Below are 18,553 nucleotides of genomic sequence, written 5' to 3'. Positions count from 1 at the left end.
AGATGTACAACATATCAATTCAATATTTTTATAGATTATACTCTATGGAAAGTTATTACAAAACAATACAGAAATAAAGGTTTGTTGTTGCAGCCACCCAGTCTATGGCACTTTGTCGCAGCAGCTGCACTGACTGCAACACACACACATGTACTGATGGGTACTGAGCTGAATTGTCAAGGGGAACTTTGTGGATCTTCTGCACTCTCTGCACGTAGCTCTTTACTCTCCAGCCTGCCCCGCAAATCCCAGCTGCCTTGACCTCCTCTGGGGTCAGAGACCTCTGTTTAGTTGCTCCTTCTTATGCTGTAGCTGAGGAATTCTCTCTAGGAAGTACACTTGGGCAATCTTTGGGTTCACCTTGTTCATTTTCCTTCTCTCTGCTGCCTGTGGTCCAATCCCTCAAAGTTGTTGTTGGACATATTCTTTCCAGTCATTTCATTGTATAAGAAGGAGGCTAAATCTTGACCCTTTTATTTCATCATGGATATGAGCAGAAGTCTTTCAGCCTGTTAGTAAACTAAGCATATACTATAGACTCAATGCCACAAATGTCTAGTAGGGAAAGTCTTCCTTCATTTTTATTTCAAAACTTACTTGGCCATTTGGGTCTATTTCTCATTCATGTGGATTCTCTAGCCAGCTTATTAAATTCCCTTAAAAATTCCTGTTGGAGACTTGTGGTTGCCAAGGAGGAGGAGGAGGGAGTGGGATGGACTGGGAATCTGGGGTTAATAGATGCAAAATATTGCATTTGGAGTGGATAAGCAATGAGATCCTGCTGTATAGCACCGGGAACAATATCTAGTCATTTATGATGGAGCACGATGGAGGACAATGTGAGAAAAAGGATGTATATGTGTATGTGTGACTGGGCCACTTTGCTGTAGAGTAGAAAATTGACAGTAAACCAATGGAAAAAATAAAAATCATTATAAAAAAATTCCTGTTCGGTTTTGGATTGAGACTGAATTAAATTTATATACCAATAGGAGATATAACTAATATCCTTATGTTTGCATATAGTTTGCCCTTGGATGGGAAAAGTTAATATCATTGAAATATAATAAAGAAAAATATTCTAACTCAAATTCTTTGATATCTTAGAATGAATTAGACACAAAAATGTGCATATAAATGTTTGTTTTAGATACACTGTTAGTATATCCAACAGTGGAGAGTTATTTTTCATGGATTTCTTAATTTTAAGATTAAACTACTTATCTTAAGCCTCTCTGCTTTGAGGCCATTATTTTATTCTTTTATCCAGCAAAAGAAGCATCACTATCACATCTTAAAGGTAAGATGTCTTCATGGCTCTGTCTCAGTGTGAATGCTTATGTGAAAAGTTATGCATGCAGGTGTTTAGTAATAACACTTCTGTGTACCATACCTTGTTCCAAGTGCTTCACTAAGGCTTGTATTAAGTCAAACCACCATCCTTATTTTAAATTAAAAAACTAAAGGTAAAAAATAACTTGCTCAAAGTCATGAAGCTCTTAAGTGGTAGACAAGGATGTAAAGCCAGGTGTCTGCTCATGCAGACCATTCCCCTTAACCCTATTCAATGTACTCCATGTGCTGCTTTTAAAATGGACTGTTACAGAGTTCCCATTGTGGCTCAGAGGTAACGAACTCAACTAGCATCCATGAGGACATAGTTCGATCCCTGGCTTAACTCTATGGGTTAAGGATCTGGTGTTGCAATAAGCTGCAGTATAGGTCGCAGATGCTGCTTGGATCCTGTGTTGCTGTGGCTCTGGCATAGGACAGCAGCTGCAGCTCTGATTCAAACCCTAGCTTGGGAACTTCCACAGGTGTGGCCCTAAAAAGGGCAAAAAATAAATAAATAAATAAAATGGATTGATACAAGTTGATATTTTCAGTTATTTCAGTCATTTCATCCTCAAATGAATTTAAAATTATCTTTAAATCTGAATTAATTATACATTTATTTAATAAAACTTTATTGTGCACATTCCATATATGGACACTGTATTAAAAAATTGAGATACAAAAATCAGTAAGTTTGGAGAATGATAATAGCTTCCACATATGCAAATCAATGCCAGAGTAATTTAATTATTCATAAAAATTTATGCACAATTCACCTTTATTCAGATGGAATTAAAAGGAATATATTCAATGAAAACAAAACACAAAGTTAGCAATGGAAATTCTTCAATTAATACGCTTTTCCATTAATTCATTAGTAAAGAATTCTAAGGTAAAATTAAAGTTTTAGATAATGTTATACCATTTCAATACACAAAAGACCATGTAAAAATAAAGAAATATGGAGAGTAGTAAAATAAATAAACTTAAAGGTATAAGTTATTTGGAGTACAAAGGAGTCTTTCATGTTGTGTTAACCATTTACTTAATAAAATGCCAAAAAAAGAGTTCTCGTCATGGCTCAGCGGTTAATGAACCTGACTAGTGTCAATGAGGTCATGGGTTTGATCCCTGACCTCGCTCAATGGGTTAAGGATATGGCATTGCTGTGATTTGTGGTGTAGGTCACAGATGCTGCTTGGATCTGGTGTTGCTGTGGCTGTGGCATAGGTCTGTTGCAATAGCTCTGATTCGACCCCAACCCTGGGAACCTCCTTATGTTGTGGGTGCTGCCCTAAAAAGACAAAAAAAAAAACCCAAAAATCTGAAATGTTAAAATTTTTATAATCACTCTCTTTATCATATAATGACCACATAAAATACAGACAATAGGGCATAATAATACTTTTTAGGTATAATGTGATTTATTCAGGATAGAATACATTACTAGTTTAATATGACAGTTCTATTATATAGTGAGTAAAGACTTTCTGTACACACACACACACACACACACACACAGACATGTTTGCACACACAGACACATGCATTTCAAATTTCTTGGAGAAGGCTTATGTCCTTTCCTTGCCCCCAAGTTAGACAATGTGGATCTGACAAAGGCTGGACTGAACACAAACATGAAATATGGGAATTGCTAAAGTGTTAGGTTAGAAGGAGCTTAATATATAATTAAAAACATATGAATAGAAAGTTAAATACTGCCCCTAAATACAGTATTTTTAAGGAATAATTCTTTACAAAGCACACACAACTTGATCTTTGTAAATTTTAGTAAAATGTTGTGAAATGGAAATGACAATGTTAGAATACAAAAAACCAAGAAAGTAAAAGGGGACTTGGGGGGAGGGCAGGCAAAAGTGACAATCTTCCCTTTCTTTTTAAGAGCATCTGAACAAGTACAAATGGAAGGCACACGCCTCCATGTGCAGTTGTCTGATGGTATTTGCTTGTGGTTTTCTCTTGCATTTTTTTCTCACTGAGTAATACAGAACTACACCATGCAGGCAACTTTAGTTCTCCAAATTCCTAAGGGAATTATATCTCCTTTATGATCACATGCAACTCCAAAGGGAAGTTATGAGGAGGGATTTAAAATTCTAAAAACTTTGTGCAAGAGAAATGCCCTTGCTATAGAAGGGATACCTTTCACTAAATATAATGGTTCCACTCTTTCATTATCCTCTACTGAATATACTGATGGAGCTATGGGGTGACAAGAAGGCTGATACATTTTATAAAGTGTTTTAGATAGAATCCTGAGAAGGTTTTTAAAAAACAAGTAGGTCCTACAATTTGAATTAAATTATTTATTAGTGGGAGAATACTATTGCCTAACCAACGTGCTGTTCAACACAACCACTATGAGCTACTTTCTATAGCTGTCTTAATTGTTAAAAATCAAATCCAAGCTTTGAACCCTACAAATAAATGATTACAAAATAAAATAACACATCATAAGTATGGCCCCAAGGCTAATGCTATCTGTTTATTTTCACCAAAGATGAAGTGTCAGTATGAATAAGCTACTATGGTAAAAGGAGACAAAGGTATCCAAGCCCTCCAAAGCATGTGGATGTGAGATATTAACATTAATAAAAGCTCAGAAAAATCTCAGAGCTTAGAGTTCTTAGACCAGTTTCACATGGTATTACTGATGACACATGGTATTACTGACTGGGCATTTAGGATTAGGAAAAGCTGATAGTTTTCGCTCCCCCTTCAGCTTCTTTTTCCTTAATCTCTTGTATGCACCATTTGAAACTCAATAAGATTTGTTCAACTTCTACTACATACAAAGAACTAAGTTAGGTGTTGTTAGTTGTTTCATTAAAGACTGAAAAAAGTAGAGATGTCACTCTTGAAGATCATGACAGCTAGTGATAAAGAGAGAAAAGATGTTTATAAATAACCATGATACAATAGAAAGGAAAAGGGAGGTAGGGAATTAACGTTTTCTGAGTGCCTGCCACGTACTAGACATCATGCTATAAGTTATACATATCTTATTTTAACCTTCACTCCTTCTGTTGAGATAAGACATTATCATCTCTACAGATGGGAGAAATTAGACTCAGAGTGATTGAGTAACTTGCCCAAGATCACAAAGCTTATAAGGGGAAGAGCTAGGATTTGACTTTTGATTTGTCTGGCTTTGTTGTCTATGCCTCCTTTATTTTAGATGTCAAGTAATGTAAAAAGCTGTACAGGAGTTCCCTGGTGGCTCAGCAGCTTAGGGATTCAATATTTCACTGCTGTGGCTCAGGTTCGATCCCTGGCCCAGGAACTTCCAGATGCTGAAGGCAGAGCAAAAAAAAAAAAAAAAAAAAGGAACAGATAAAGTGCTGTAAGTGCTGTGGGGATTCAGGAAAAGGGAGAAATTGCATTCAGCTAAGGGATATTAATGACATCTTGATGGAAGAAGTGAGATGTAAGTATAAAGGATTATCATATTTCGATGATTATCATATTTCGATGACACGGAGTGTATCTAGGGGCTAGGAGGGAAGCAGTTATGGAGAAAAGTAATTTAAGAAGACAAATGAAGAAAACCAGGTTTGAAGAAAAGAAGGTAAATGGTTTGATTTGGTTCGGATGAAGCATTGTGTCCAGAAAGAACATTAATGAAAAATCAGTGTGAGACAGTGCTAGAAAAACAGGCCAAATCAAAGGATCTGAATGTCAGGCAGGGGACTAGATTTTATTGCACTCTCAATGGTAATCATTTTGAGATTCAAAACTTGGTGGTTAGAAGACTGACATAATCAGAAGCATGCTGTGAAAAATTTTATCTGGAAGACATATATAGGTTGATATTAGCTGATGCTACACTCAATCCCAACCCTTGATGTCTCCACAGTAAAGACAGGAAAAAGCTAAATGTTCCCTTTCCTGACTCAACTCCTTTGCAGAAGTGACTGGTCAGGCAACAGGCATGTCTTCAGAGTGTGCAGAATGCCAGCGGGGAAGTCAGGGTCAAGGGACAGAAATGTGGAGTCCTGTCAGGTAGGAAGTGAGCTAGAGGCATCTAATGGTTGGGTCAGCCAGTAGCAGGCTGCACCATGACTAATACCGGGCAGTGGTGAGGAAGGAAAAGGAGGACCTGAGGCGAAGACAGTAATGTAGACGGTGTGGGTATAGGGGTCAGAGAAAGGGCTCAGTCTCCCGGACAGAGGTGCCTAGATCCGGCAGAAACACAATCACCAGAACTAAGGCCTGGGGCCAGGACCACACTTAGAGCAGTGATATTGATGCTGGGTCACCTGCATGGTTGGAAAAAGGGCCTCCTTAACTGCCTCATGTCTAAAATCCCAATGGAATTTGGGAATTAACCCGCTGTGCAGGCACAGAGTAGGACTTGAGGATGGGGTTAAAGTCATCCTTGGAATGGTAGATCTGCAGAATTGATGGAACTTTAGTTCTCTACTTGACTATCTATATTAAAAGAACCATCAAAAGAACAGAGACAGAGTCTATCTTGTTCACCACAATTTCACAGCCTTATCATTTTGCCTTTTACTTAATAGGGGCGAAACAGATACGTGAGTTACTGAACTGAATTTATGCTATTACGAATTAATGAAAAACAGGATGATTTCATTTCAATCAATTAACTTTGCCCCACCTCCCAAATTTTTCTCATTACCTCTAGTTTGAAATGCAAATGCTCATCTGTCTTTTTTTCTAATTTCTTTCCTTACTTACTCTGTTGTCACTTCTTACTTTTTTCTTTTTTTATCCAACCCTTTCCTTCAAATCTCTGTGACATTATTTACTCTAACCCATCCCTTTTCCTCTCCAAGAATGTGATTTCTTTGATTCCCTGGATTCACGGCACTATCTTCTCCATTCATTCCTCTGCCTCTTTTCCTACCTTAACCACAGATGTTGAATTGCCTTTTTTTCTTTGTAATACCCTTTCACCATCTCACTTCCCTTGTCAAGAACCATTTTCTTGCCCAGTTAGGTACATGCACAGATTCACTTCTCTTCCCTAAGGCCTATTTACGAATTCAGTTTCATTCTATCACTGTAAAAGCATTCACTGCCATTTAGTTTCCTAGTCTTCGCAATTTTTAACAATCTAAGCTAAATTCATTTAAGCTGTCTTCAACTTTAGGAAGATGACCAGAACTGCTTAATTATAAAACATTTTCACTTTTTACCATTGGTCTGCCTAATAAAACACTATTAATCTGTTTGGTTTGTTGTCGTTTTCTTATGGCTGTGCCTTAAACATGTGGAAGTTTCTGGGCCAAGTATTGAACCTGAGCCACAGCAGTGACCCAAGCTATGCAGTGATGCCTGATCCTAAACCTATTGTGCCACAAGGTAACTCCAACACTCTACCAATCCCTAAGTCCTGGAGTTTCTGCTATGGCTCAATGGGTTAAGAATCTGAACCATAAAGATGTAGGTTTGATCTCCGGTCTCATTCAGTGGGTTAAGGATTTGGCATTGCTGCAAGCTGTGGTGTAGCTCACAGATGCAGCCTGGATCTGGCGTTGCTGTGATTATGGTGTAGGCTGGAATCTGTAGCTCTGACTTGACCCCTAGCCTGGGAACTTCTATATGCCACAGGTGCAACCCTAAAGAGAAAAAAAAAATCTCTAAGTCCTTAATAAACAATGTGTGATACTGAAAAAGCAGAACTGAGTTTTATTAAGGAAGAGTTTTGCAGCAAATTACACTGTGAATAAGATGATATGGTGATATTACACCAGTGTAAGAAAACATTCTTTGAGGTAAACATTTGCATAAAAATAATAAGCAGAACAAAGTTAATAATTATCTAGTACTAAATGAAAACTTCACCAAGAATTCTTTAACTTAAAATCTAAAAATGGAAGTTTCCTTTGAAAAATACTTTGATAATGATGTACAGAGAAGAGGTAAGTCGGGCCTTTCCTTGGGGACAGAGCAACCGAACTCTTTGCCTATTTTTTGCGCCACAGAAAGACAATGTGAGGATATGTCTTGGCTTCTCATTTCCACTCATACCTATCTTTTCTGAATCTATTGCTTTCCTTTTGATGTGACATGGGTAAAGCATTTTGAAAGAAATGAGCATGGGATGTGAGTGTCCATTAAAGGCAAATTTGTAGCCAAAATGATGGAAAACCAGAGCAGGTCACCATTGGAAAATGCCAGTCCTCCATCATGTTCCATCACAAGTGATTAGATACAGTTCCCTGTGCTACACAGCAGGATCTCATTGCTTATCCACTCCAAATGCAATAGTTTGCATCTACTAATCCCAAACTCTCAGTCCATCCCACTCCATCTCCCTCCCCCTTGGCAACCACAAGTCTGTTCTCCATGTCCATGAGTTTGTTTCTTTTCTGTAGATAGGTACATTTGTGCCATATAATAGATCCCAGATATAAGTTGACAGAACATTGTAAATTAACTATAATAATTTTTTAAATCACACTTTATAAAGAAAAAAAAAAGAAAATACCAGTCCTATTCTCCTTCAAAGTTTCCAAAAACTTCCATATAGGCAGTTAGGTAGACAATTTTTCTGAAGAGCCATAGTAAATGTAAGACCTGATGTGAAGGTATTCTAAAGCGCCATGATATACTTTCAAATTTTAGCTGCAGTAATCCATCCATATATGTTCCTGGTTCTGATACATTCTGTGTACTCAAGATTTATTACGATCACGTTCTTCCTTTTACAGCTATTCTCTTTAATATCTCATTAACTAATACACTTTTAATGCTTTTCCTTTGTCCAGTCTTCCAAGTATTTATATCCATATCTAAGTTTTCCCTTCTGTTTTGTCTATAGGACGCTCACAAGTTGTACCAGACATAGGTATCAACCCACACCACTCCCTCCAAGACCATGCTAGAATACAGTTCCTGTATGTTCCCACTGCTTTCTGCATTCCTTGAGCAGCTGGAGCGTGCTGTACCTTTTGGGGTAGGTCAGAGGTGCCAGGGAGTAACACCCAGGCATGATGCTCAACAATGAAAGAAAGGAAGAAACCAATGGATAAATGCATCAATTTACCTGCCCCTCGGTGGCGAGATTCTGAGGCAAGCTCTAGACTGTCTCTCATAGGTTCTGAATATATAGACATAGGTTCTCATAGGTACATACACACACAGACACACATACAGAATAAGAAGAGATTAAAAAACATATATCTTGTAGATATAGGTCTATAATAATAATACTTTCAGGGCTATTGTGAACATTAAATTTTAAAAAAGAAGAGGCAAAGTGCCTTTTACTTTGTCTTTACCTTGTTATAAGGTAGCAGTTTCAAATTTAGGGAATAAGCTATGACTTCCTTCTGTAGGTGTTTTTCCCTCCAATAATTAGCTTGAGACAACTTAGAATATGAGCGTGAAAGACAGAAATAATGAGAGTATTCTCTGATGGGTATATAAATTAATTACATGTCAAGATATCTCTCATGAGTAGTGTGAAAAGGACTGCTCTGCTGGAGGGGTTTTTGTCTGTTTCATCAAACATATTCAGAGCTCATAAGAACTATGAATTATATATTCTTGCGGCCTAGTATTAGAATTAACACACAGTAGACAATTTATGATATTGACTAACAAAGATATCATGAAAATCATCTACATATGAAACAATCTAGGACAGAAACAGCATTCAGTATATCAAGGGGAAAGAGACATAAAAGGAACTCCGGACATAACTGTGTTATTTACAGGCATTGTGGTGCTGAAAGTAAAATATTAACAACGGTATTTCCTTTTCTCTAACTTCCTACTGACTACAGTTAAGTACTGAGTTTGTTGTTTTTTCCTGACTCTTCATTTCTGACAACTCCCTTCTTTTGTACTTTCATCTTTATACACATTCCTCTCCTTCCTAATATTTCCTCATTTTCTTCAATATGATTTGGGGCTCAAAAGATTGTCTGTTGACTGCATTCACATTTCATTATAAATTATGTCTTCAGCAGTTAGTTTATATTGCAAACGTAGAATGGATTTGATATCTGTCTATAAGGAATCAGAAGTAGCTGGTAGGATCACAGTCTAAATAATCAGACCGTGCGGATTTACAACAACATTATTAGTACATGACTAGTCAGTACCTAATGCAAACCAGTTCATATCCCACATCTACTACTCAGTCATTTGATCTTACATTAGAGTCCCGTGGCACTGTTTCAGATCAGTTAAGAGTTTTGCTTTATATGATAGTACATTATTAAACTTGCCATCTGGTCCAACAGCTGATGTGGCTCACACAACCCTAAAGAGGCCCCAAAGCTTTACTCTTGGGAAAGATTTGGTCTACCGTGCAGTGTCACGATTACTGGTTCGTAATATCCTTTGAAAGGAATTGCAGAAAAACCTCCACAATGGGAAAATCCTAAGATGGAATTAATTTGTTAGAAAAAGAGTTCACTTACCTGAGGACCCGGCTGACCCTGAAATTGGAAAGAAGAAAAATAAAAGGAAAACAATTACACAATTGTTTTCTTAAGTGACTGTTTTCACTACCAAATCTTAAACTAGTTTTCAATATCTTTTCAAAGTATTTCGAAAGACAATAATACCTAACTACAGACAAATTTCACTTTGTATTTTTTTAAAAATTCATGTTTCATCTTAATATTTTTACTCTATGCTATTTACCTAAAATCTTGATATTATGGTCTGTAATATATAACTCTAAAATGACTCAAGAGTTTTAGCATGCTCTAGAATGAAAAGGGAGAAAGAGAAGGCAAAGGTGAAACACATCTCACATTATCATAACGAATGGGTTACTCAGAGGGAGGATCTTCTAGCAAAGATGAATATTACAAGCTACATATTCAGAGGGGGTACAGAGTGAAGAAAAAAGAGACGGATACTTTTAGAATTCCTGACTCTGAATTTCTCATTTTCTCAGTAATATTTCAGGTCAATTTAAAAAAGTAAACATCTATCTTTTACTCTGCATAAGCCAACCTACGGGCATTTAAAAAGGATATGAGAGAGAGAGAAAAAAAGGATATGAGAGGTCTTTGGCTCAATTAAAGTGCATCATTATGCAACTCTGGTCAATCTGATTCATTTCGAATGTCACTTGCTCATTGCTTACGCTGATAAAAATTTCAAAGCAGCATAACTGCAAATGTTTCTCATTAATGGAAAATCACCTGTGAATAAACGTATTGATTATACATCATCTTCTTCAAATCTCCAATTGGGTTTTGTGTAAGATGACATGAATGTTCACACCAAGTTAGAGGATCTTAAAAAATAAATACTGTCTAATCTCATTGTTAGCTGTGTACCACTGGGTATTACAGGAAAAAGGAAAAGCACGGAGCTGATACAACTCCTAGAGGAGACACCCTCCCCCCTTTTCTCAGCCCCTCTCCTAGTTTGGAATTTCTCCAGGTACTTGCTCTCTAACTGATTGGGTAGAACAGATGCTTCCTAAGACCTTTGCCTGAAAATGTGGTTGGCTAGATTTTACAATAATCAAATCAGGAAAGGCAGCTGTACCAAGTTACTGTGGATGCTACTCACCCTACTCCTGACTCTTTCGTGATGGAGAGGGAGAAAGAGAGTGCCACTCACTAACGCCTTACTGAATGCCAGCCAGGTCTGGATATGTTACTCCATTTGTTCCTTATAATGCCCTGCATCTTACAAATGAAGAAACTGAGGCTCATAGGAGTAAGCTGAAAACCACACAACCTATAGATGGAAAAGCCAGAATATAAACCCAAAACTGATCCCAAAGTTTGTGCATTTTCCACCAGGGCATTCTGTCTTTGCCTATGGAAGTTTAAACTCACAGCTATATGCAGACTCACTCAGACCAACAATGGTACCAGAGCACTCTTCACGGGAATGGACACTGAACTTCCCAGCCACTTCAGGGCTGCAGCAGTGTGAAACTTCTGCTTCTAGATGCTGACCTAGGAGCAGTGAGCACCCAGCCTCCTAAATGAAACCTAATAATAATCAGATCAGCAAAGGTTCTTGCAGCTAACAGCCAGCCCTAATATCAGCTGTGAACATGGAGAACCTACAAGCACAGGGCTACATGTGGATCTTCCTGGATCCATGTAATGGATGGAATTACAATATGTGCTCACTTTCCCCTGCCTTCTCATTCTCTCTCTGGATGATTTCTGCTTCTGATCTTTCTGAAGTTTTAAACTGATGCAAACTCAGAAATATGAATGTGCATTTTTTATGGAACCTCAGAATACATTGTTACTTACTTTTTTTTTTGGTAAAAACTAAAATGTAGGATTCTCTAACATCAGAAAGAATTTCTTCAAAAGTAGACATTTTAGCATCATTGCTGAGATTTTTTTGGTTCCTATGGTTGTTTTACAAATTACAGACTTCTCCTATCTGTTTTAAAAAGTGTCATTTTGGCCAGTACACTGAACAAAGGATTTTGGCACAACATGTGCATAAATTTGTGTGTTCATACAATATACATTGCATTATGAATTTTAGTTAGTGATAGTGAGAACAAATAGTAAATGATGATGAGTTTAAAAATCTGACTTTCATATCAGCATTGGAAAGTATATAGCATCAGGTAGCTCAGATGACCCTAACATGTGATACAAGGTTCAGGTGTGTTTGGTGTGAGTACATGTATGTGTGTATGTATAGGATGGGAACATAAAAAAGAGAGATGGAAGGGGGTTGGTAGAGAGGTTTCCCAGAAAAACAATGCACATGATGGGACAAATTTGGTAACTATCCCTAATACATGGATTCCACAATGCAAGCTTTACAAGTCTTACACAAGATTCCAGGATTGTCTATACCAAGTCTTCTCATTCCGTGTGATGTGACTAACTATTCATTAGGAGACACCTAGAATACCTGTAAGAAAGTAGTCCAGCAGCTGGGCGCTGGTGGTCAGAGTGACAGAGTCATCTAGCCAAACGAGCGAAGTGGTCAGAGGACAGGTTTTGGTGGCTGTGGTGGTGAGCACTTCTCCCACAGGTGCAGAGAGAGCACAGAGGGAGAGTAGACAGCCCAGGAGCACCCCAGAAACTCCCCGAGGGGACTTTGATGAAGCCTTCTCCAGAGACATATCGCCCACAGAAGTATCTCAGAATTTCCTGAAGTTGCCTCCCAGTAGTTAATTGAGAAGCACAAGTATTTTCATTCACTAGTGGCTATTTTTCAAGCCTATTCTAATTTACAGGCAGTGAACAGGACTAGTAATCAAAAGCCAAAGTTAATTTCTCTTGGTTTTCTAAAATACACTCTAAATGAGTCATTCTGATGAAAGTTTGCAAAATACAACTTAAGCTGAATTTTCAAAAATGGAATTTCTGAAAACAGCCCCCCCAAGCAAATCACCAAAATATTTCTATACATAAAATCCTGAATCTAGTATAATCAAGAGTCATGCCAAGGGAGAAGTTAAATCACAGAAATAATGAAGTTTGCAACATACATGTCAAGATGGAGAATGCTGAGTGCTCAGAGTTGCTGATTTACTGTACGTCAACAGCCCGATGCAATGCCCTCAAGGCAACTAAGGCACCAGCATGAAGAAAAAGAAACAGCAGGAGGAGCTGACTTTAAAACGTGGTAATCAGAACAGTATGGTAGAAAACAATCAGCCAGTAGCTGATGCTTGACAGAAATGTTCAAAGCAAGTTGAAAGTTTTGTGAGGCAAGTAAACCACAATGGAACATGATAAATGAGATGACATATCACGGGAGTATGTACTGTTACTTCAGGCAGTTAAAGAGCAATATTAGCCATTCTTTGTTAGGCTGTTATCACAATTATGGTTTCTGGAAAGTGCTAACACTCTTCTCTAAATCGACAAAGTCATTTAGATTTCTGACTGAGGCAATTAGTTTCACTACGTGATACTTTTTTATGGACGGTAATTCTGTGTTATTCCTTTTCAGATGGGACAAATGTTGTTTTTCCATTAGCACGTACAAGATAGGCACACACAATTTGTACCTCTGAAACACCATAAATACTGATTAGGATAACAGACCCACATACATCTTTACTGTGATAAATTTAAAATAAAATCATTTTCATTTACAAAAACTTGAGGGGCTATTAGTATTATTCGAGCAACTCTAAAAGGTGCTCCCTCTGCTTCAAGTTAATGAGAAAGACATCATTTCAACAACTTAGAAACTCATCTTTAAGGAACCCAAGGTGGACCTCTACTTTTGGTGTCCTCAGATTTAGATTTATTTCATCGTCTTGAATTGAAAAAAACTTCAAAAATAATAATTTCTATGTTTTTGCATTTTGAAATGCTTACCGTCTAAAAAGATCATTTGGAGATGATCACATTGAAAATTCTCAAATCCACACATTCAGATGTCAAGCTTATTTTTCTTTTCAGGAGAAAAGAGCACCTGAAGTAAGCTTCCAGGTAGAGTTTTAGAATGACATCACAGGAATTTTGAGTGACAACAAGATTGTTCTGGTGACAGAGGTTCTGAGGACCAAAAGGAAGCCTATCATAGAACCATCTCAGCAGGATCCCTTAACCTTTCAAGAGTCACAGTTTAAGCTAAAGTCTGTGCCAGTAAATGGGACAGATGCACTTGGCACTTGCAGCTCCAGCAAGCAGAAACCTTGCTCATCCTCCCTTCACTGTGAATCTATTCACATTTAATCCCCAATATGCCAGCATCCAAGTTATAAGATGCTTCAGAAACAATAGTTGAATTGCTGAAAGGTAAGGATATTTTGACTGGCCCCAAGATGGTTTACGACATTTTTAGAGAACCATTAAAATGTTGACTATCCTTACATTACAGGTTTGTATTTTCAAAATGTAGCTTTTCAAACCCTTGGCTTTTGCTCGCTGCAGCATAAACACATTTATGCCAAAGAGGAAATCTCCTCCCTCTGTGGAATTTTCTTCAGATAATAGAGATGGAGCTAAGGCAGAAGCCTGGAGAGGTGTCAGAGGAGGATTTGGATACCTACATAGGTGCCTCAGAACAAAAAACACGGGGGTGCTATCATGAAGAAAAATCACTCCGTAGTTTGATTAAGTCTCCATATATAATTAATGTGAGAATATGATATCAAATTACTTTGTAAAGTATAAAGTGCTACACAATTATAGCATGGCAATTTAAAGTGGGCTATAAAACCAACACCAACAATTCATTCAATAAATTCAAATTTATATAAAAAGTGTCTATTAACTTTAACAACAAATTAATATGCAAATGATAAACTACAGAGAAAAGCAATTGAAGAAACACAGCATTACAGATTAAGTGTATTAATTAAAAAATGGCTTTGCAAAGACTGCATAATCTCTCAATGTCTGTAAACTGCTCGGGCTTCCAGGGATTCTCACACGCTTGACTAAAACAAACATTATTCATAATTTATATTGCCTGTCATGTTACCCTACAGGATAGATATTAATAATTCTTACCTTAGCCACAGTCACATAATATTACCGAGATAAGAGTATTTCAATTTAAGGTTTTCTTTTGAAAAATACTTAATCCTAGATGGTTTTAATTCCAGGGAGGAAAAGTCATATTGTCCTCAAGAGGAAAATAAATAGCTATAGCCTCAAGTATGGTGGATATGTCTTTTTTTTTTTTTTTTTAAAGAGAAAGAGAGTGAGAAGTAATATGGAGATGGTTTTGTTGGGTTCAAGGTAAAGAAAATAGAAATTCATTTGAAACTTGGAATATCTCTTCCGTATTTGCCCTTCATAAATAAACAACATGATTTACTTAAAGATTTATTCATGTTTAAACAGATTAGCAAGTTCTTCCCACAGTAATTTTTAAATATTATATTTTCTAATACAATGCCATATTTATCTTTTCTTTCTTTTGATTAAATATTCATGATGGAAAATAAGAAAAGTAAAAAAAAAATATCAAGTGCATTTTTTTTGTCATTAAAATGTCATATACAGAACATAAGGATAAAAACTCTATGCATTAATTTATTTTACATTTTACATTTTACATTTTATTATTAAAATGTATTGGATACCTAATATTCCATTGAGGTTGATTCAGATTATTGCTGTTATAAAAATAGTTTCATCTTTCTATATAAATATTTGATTACATTTGATTATTTCCCTATAATACAACACTGAAAGAACAATGTTATTCCAATTATAAACTTCAAATATTTTATTTATTTATATTGTAGTATATAAAATACAGATTATACACATTCTCTAGGATATAATTCTACATGTGTATACATATGTATTTATTAGACATATATTTGTAAATCTATCTATATGAAGAGAGAAAGAAAGAAAGGAGACAGAAAGGGAGAGAGGGAGGAAGAGAGCAAAACTATATGAAAATAATGGTTATCTCTGGGTGGTGGAATTAGGACTAATTATTTCTATAATTATTGTTTTCTGTACTTCACAATTTCTTGCTATCTCCATGTCTTGATTATAAAAGTATTTAGCACAATACCTAACAAAACACTGCAGAAAACTTTTAAACCGAACCTTAATTAAGTCTTAACTTTTTTCCATACTAGATTCATTCACTCAAAGACCTAGGTCAGTGATTTTGAATTCAATTTTCTAACTTCCTCCTAATTCAGGGAGTTTTTAATTATTTAGAAGAATGATGAAAAATTCTTAAAACTATCCCTTAAAATTCAATAAATAAAGGTTTTCATTTCACCTTCTGTGAATTCACATCACTTCTAGGAGTAGATGTGGGATAGATACAGGGGCAGGAGAATTTTGGGGTCAAGCACCAACTCCAGGAGGCCATGGTTCCATTAGACTAGGGATCCCTGCTCAGCTGAGCTTGTTTGAAATCTTTGTTATTTTGCAGACCAAAATATTTGGGTTTTGGGATTTGGCTGTATCATTTTATAAAGCCACTTAAAGGACTTCTGCTTTTGGATATAAATGTGTATCACACTTCTAAAACACACTACATATCCAAGTCTTTTCACCAATCAGGAACAGAATCACAAGATATAAATAAATGACAAGTTTACAAACATATGTTTAATAGGATACAATAAATACATGGAATACACGTGAGTAGAGACACCTGCTCAGCTTCTACAGTTTTGAAAACACATGCCTTTTAAAGAATGAAAAGGCAACTTTCACTGCCCACCTAAATTTTCTTAAATGGTATATAATGAATAATTTGGTTTCTGCCATGTCTTGTTGACATCTTTGAAAATGTGCTATTTTGACTGTGCCAGATAAATACTGGAAGCAATTTTATAAACATCTTTCAGTCTAATTAAATTTCTGTAAGTGCCCAATTCCAATTTTCTAGATAGTGTGAAAAAAGATAGACTTACTACTACCTTCTGCACTGTCTTAGATGCCTGCGTTAATAAATGAATGCCAACACAGTCAATTAATTGATAATGCATGAGTCACATAATGCTTATTGCTCCAGCAAGACACAACCCTAAAAATGAAAACCTATTTGAGAATGGGGGAGGGGAGGCTTTGCAAGCTGAGAAGCTTGTGTGTTTTAGGGACCAAGAAGGGTAGGGCTACAATTATCACTGATACCACAAGACACTAAGAACTTTACAAATGACATCTCTGTTACAAATTAACTACAATATTACAAATAACTACAAATTAGAGATCATTTCCATTATTTTGTAGTTGAACAAATCAAGTTTCATAAAGGTTAGGTAACATTCCCAGTCACATAGCTTCTACAAGGGGAAGCTGGAATATGAACATGGGTTTGTCTGACTTGAACATTTCTGTGCTCTCACTTGCATTGTGCTGGTGGCTGAAGCCATGAGCTTGGGGCAAGATTATCCAGAGGAAGCAAGTGGCAGTAATTCTTCACCCTCTTTTGAAGTGGATAAAAGCTACAGCTGCTCAAGCTAGAAACATCCATACATCAAACACTTAACATTTTACACACACATAACAAACCCCCTTAAATCCATCCATGGATTCTCTGGGAAATTATTTATCCCAGTTTAAGAATCCCTGGGTAGGAGTTCTCGTCATGGCGCAGTGGTTAACGAATCCGACTGGGAACCATGAGGTTGCGGGTTCGGTCCCTGCCCGTGCTCAGTGGGTTAAGGATCCGGCGTTGCCGTGAGCTGTGGTGTAGGTTGCAGACGCGGCTCGGATCCTGCATTGCTGTGGCTCTGGTGTAGGCTGGTGGCTACAGCTCCGATTGGACCCCTAGCCTGGAAACCTCCATATGCCATGGGAGCGGCCCAAGAAATAGCAAAAGACAAAAATAAAATAAAATAAAAATAAATAAAATTATATATATATAAAAAAGAATCCCTGGGTAGACAAAGATAAACATTGTAGGGGCAAAAGAAGAGAGTCTCTCAAAGGAAAATGAAGAGGAAAAGAATTAAAAATGATAACAAATCTGAGTTTATAAAGCCAAGATTGGAGAGAATTTCAAAAAGAGAAATTAAAATGAGGACGGCAATGAGTCCGTCACATTTAACCAATAGGAATTCAGAACGTTAATTGTAATTGAGCAGGGAGGTGAGAAAATTAAGATAAGAATAAGCTCCAGAGGTGGCAAGCAGGTGTCAACCAAAGCAGCTACTCTGGTTGCTAATGGCCACTTGGAACAGTGTGTTAAAGGAAGGCTCTGAGGCTGGGTTATAGGCTTTGAGAAGGGCACTGGGATTAATCAGCAATGTCTACAGAAGGCAAAAAGTGGGAGGCATGTGTACCAACTCTTAGCCAATTTTGGTGGACAGTTCTTTGGGGTATCTGTGTGTTAAGGGAAGAAAAGAGACAGGATTGTAGCTAAAATGAATATAGAGTTGAAGAATAGGTTTTTTTGGTTTGTTTGTTCATTTGTTTTCACAGTAAGGTGGAAAGAATTTAAAAATGTTTGCAAATGGACAGTAAACTGTTAGCTGAGAGGAAAGAAACAGCTTGTAGAGCAATATCAATACAATAAGAGAACACAAAAGATGATGGTGTCAGAGAATCAGGTGAGGAGAAGGGTTATCTCTCTGTCTAAGAAGAGGAGAAAGAAAGTGAGGATAAATGCAGATACACTTGGATATACAGAGAATGGAAGTTTTCCAAGCCCTAAATCTCAAGGCATTCTGAAGCGGAAGTCTGCTGGGTGTGGGATGGAGGTGGGGAAAGTAAGATTGATTATTCAACCAATATTTGTGAAGCCAGTCCAGTGTGCCACACATTCAAGTACTAGGAACATGACGAATGCAGTAAAAAAAACAAAGTCCCCACCAACAAAGTCC

General features: G+C 36.9%; 1 protein-coding gene across 1 annotated transcript in view; it reads right to left on the bottom strand.

The window, feature by feature from the left end:
- Nucleotides 1-18,553, bottom strand: part of COL25A1 (collagen type XXV alpha 1 chain) — a 441,616-nt gene that overhangs the window by 166,421 nt on the left and 256,642 nt on the right. The window contains exon 5 of the mRNA XM_047799010.1: nt 9,756-9,773. Coding sequence (XP_047654966.1) covers nt 9,756-9,773 — 18 coding nt within the window. The remainder of the gene's footprint in view (nt 1-9,755; nt 9,774-18,553) is intronic.

Source organism: Phacochoerus africanus, chromosome 10 (assembly GCF_016906955.1).
Source record: "Phacochoerus africanus isolate WHEZ1 chromosome 10, ROS_Pafr_v1, whole genome shotgun sequence".
Lineage (NCBI taxonomy): Eukaryota > Metazoa > Chordata > Mammalia > Artiodactyla > Suidae > Phacochoerus > Phacochoerus africanus.
Note: the sequence above shows the minus strand (reverse complement) of the source record. Positions and strands in the feature narration are given on the sequence as shown.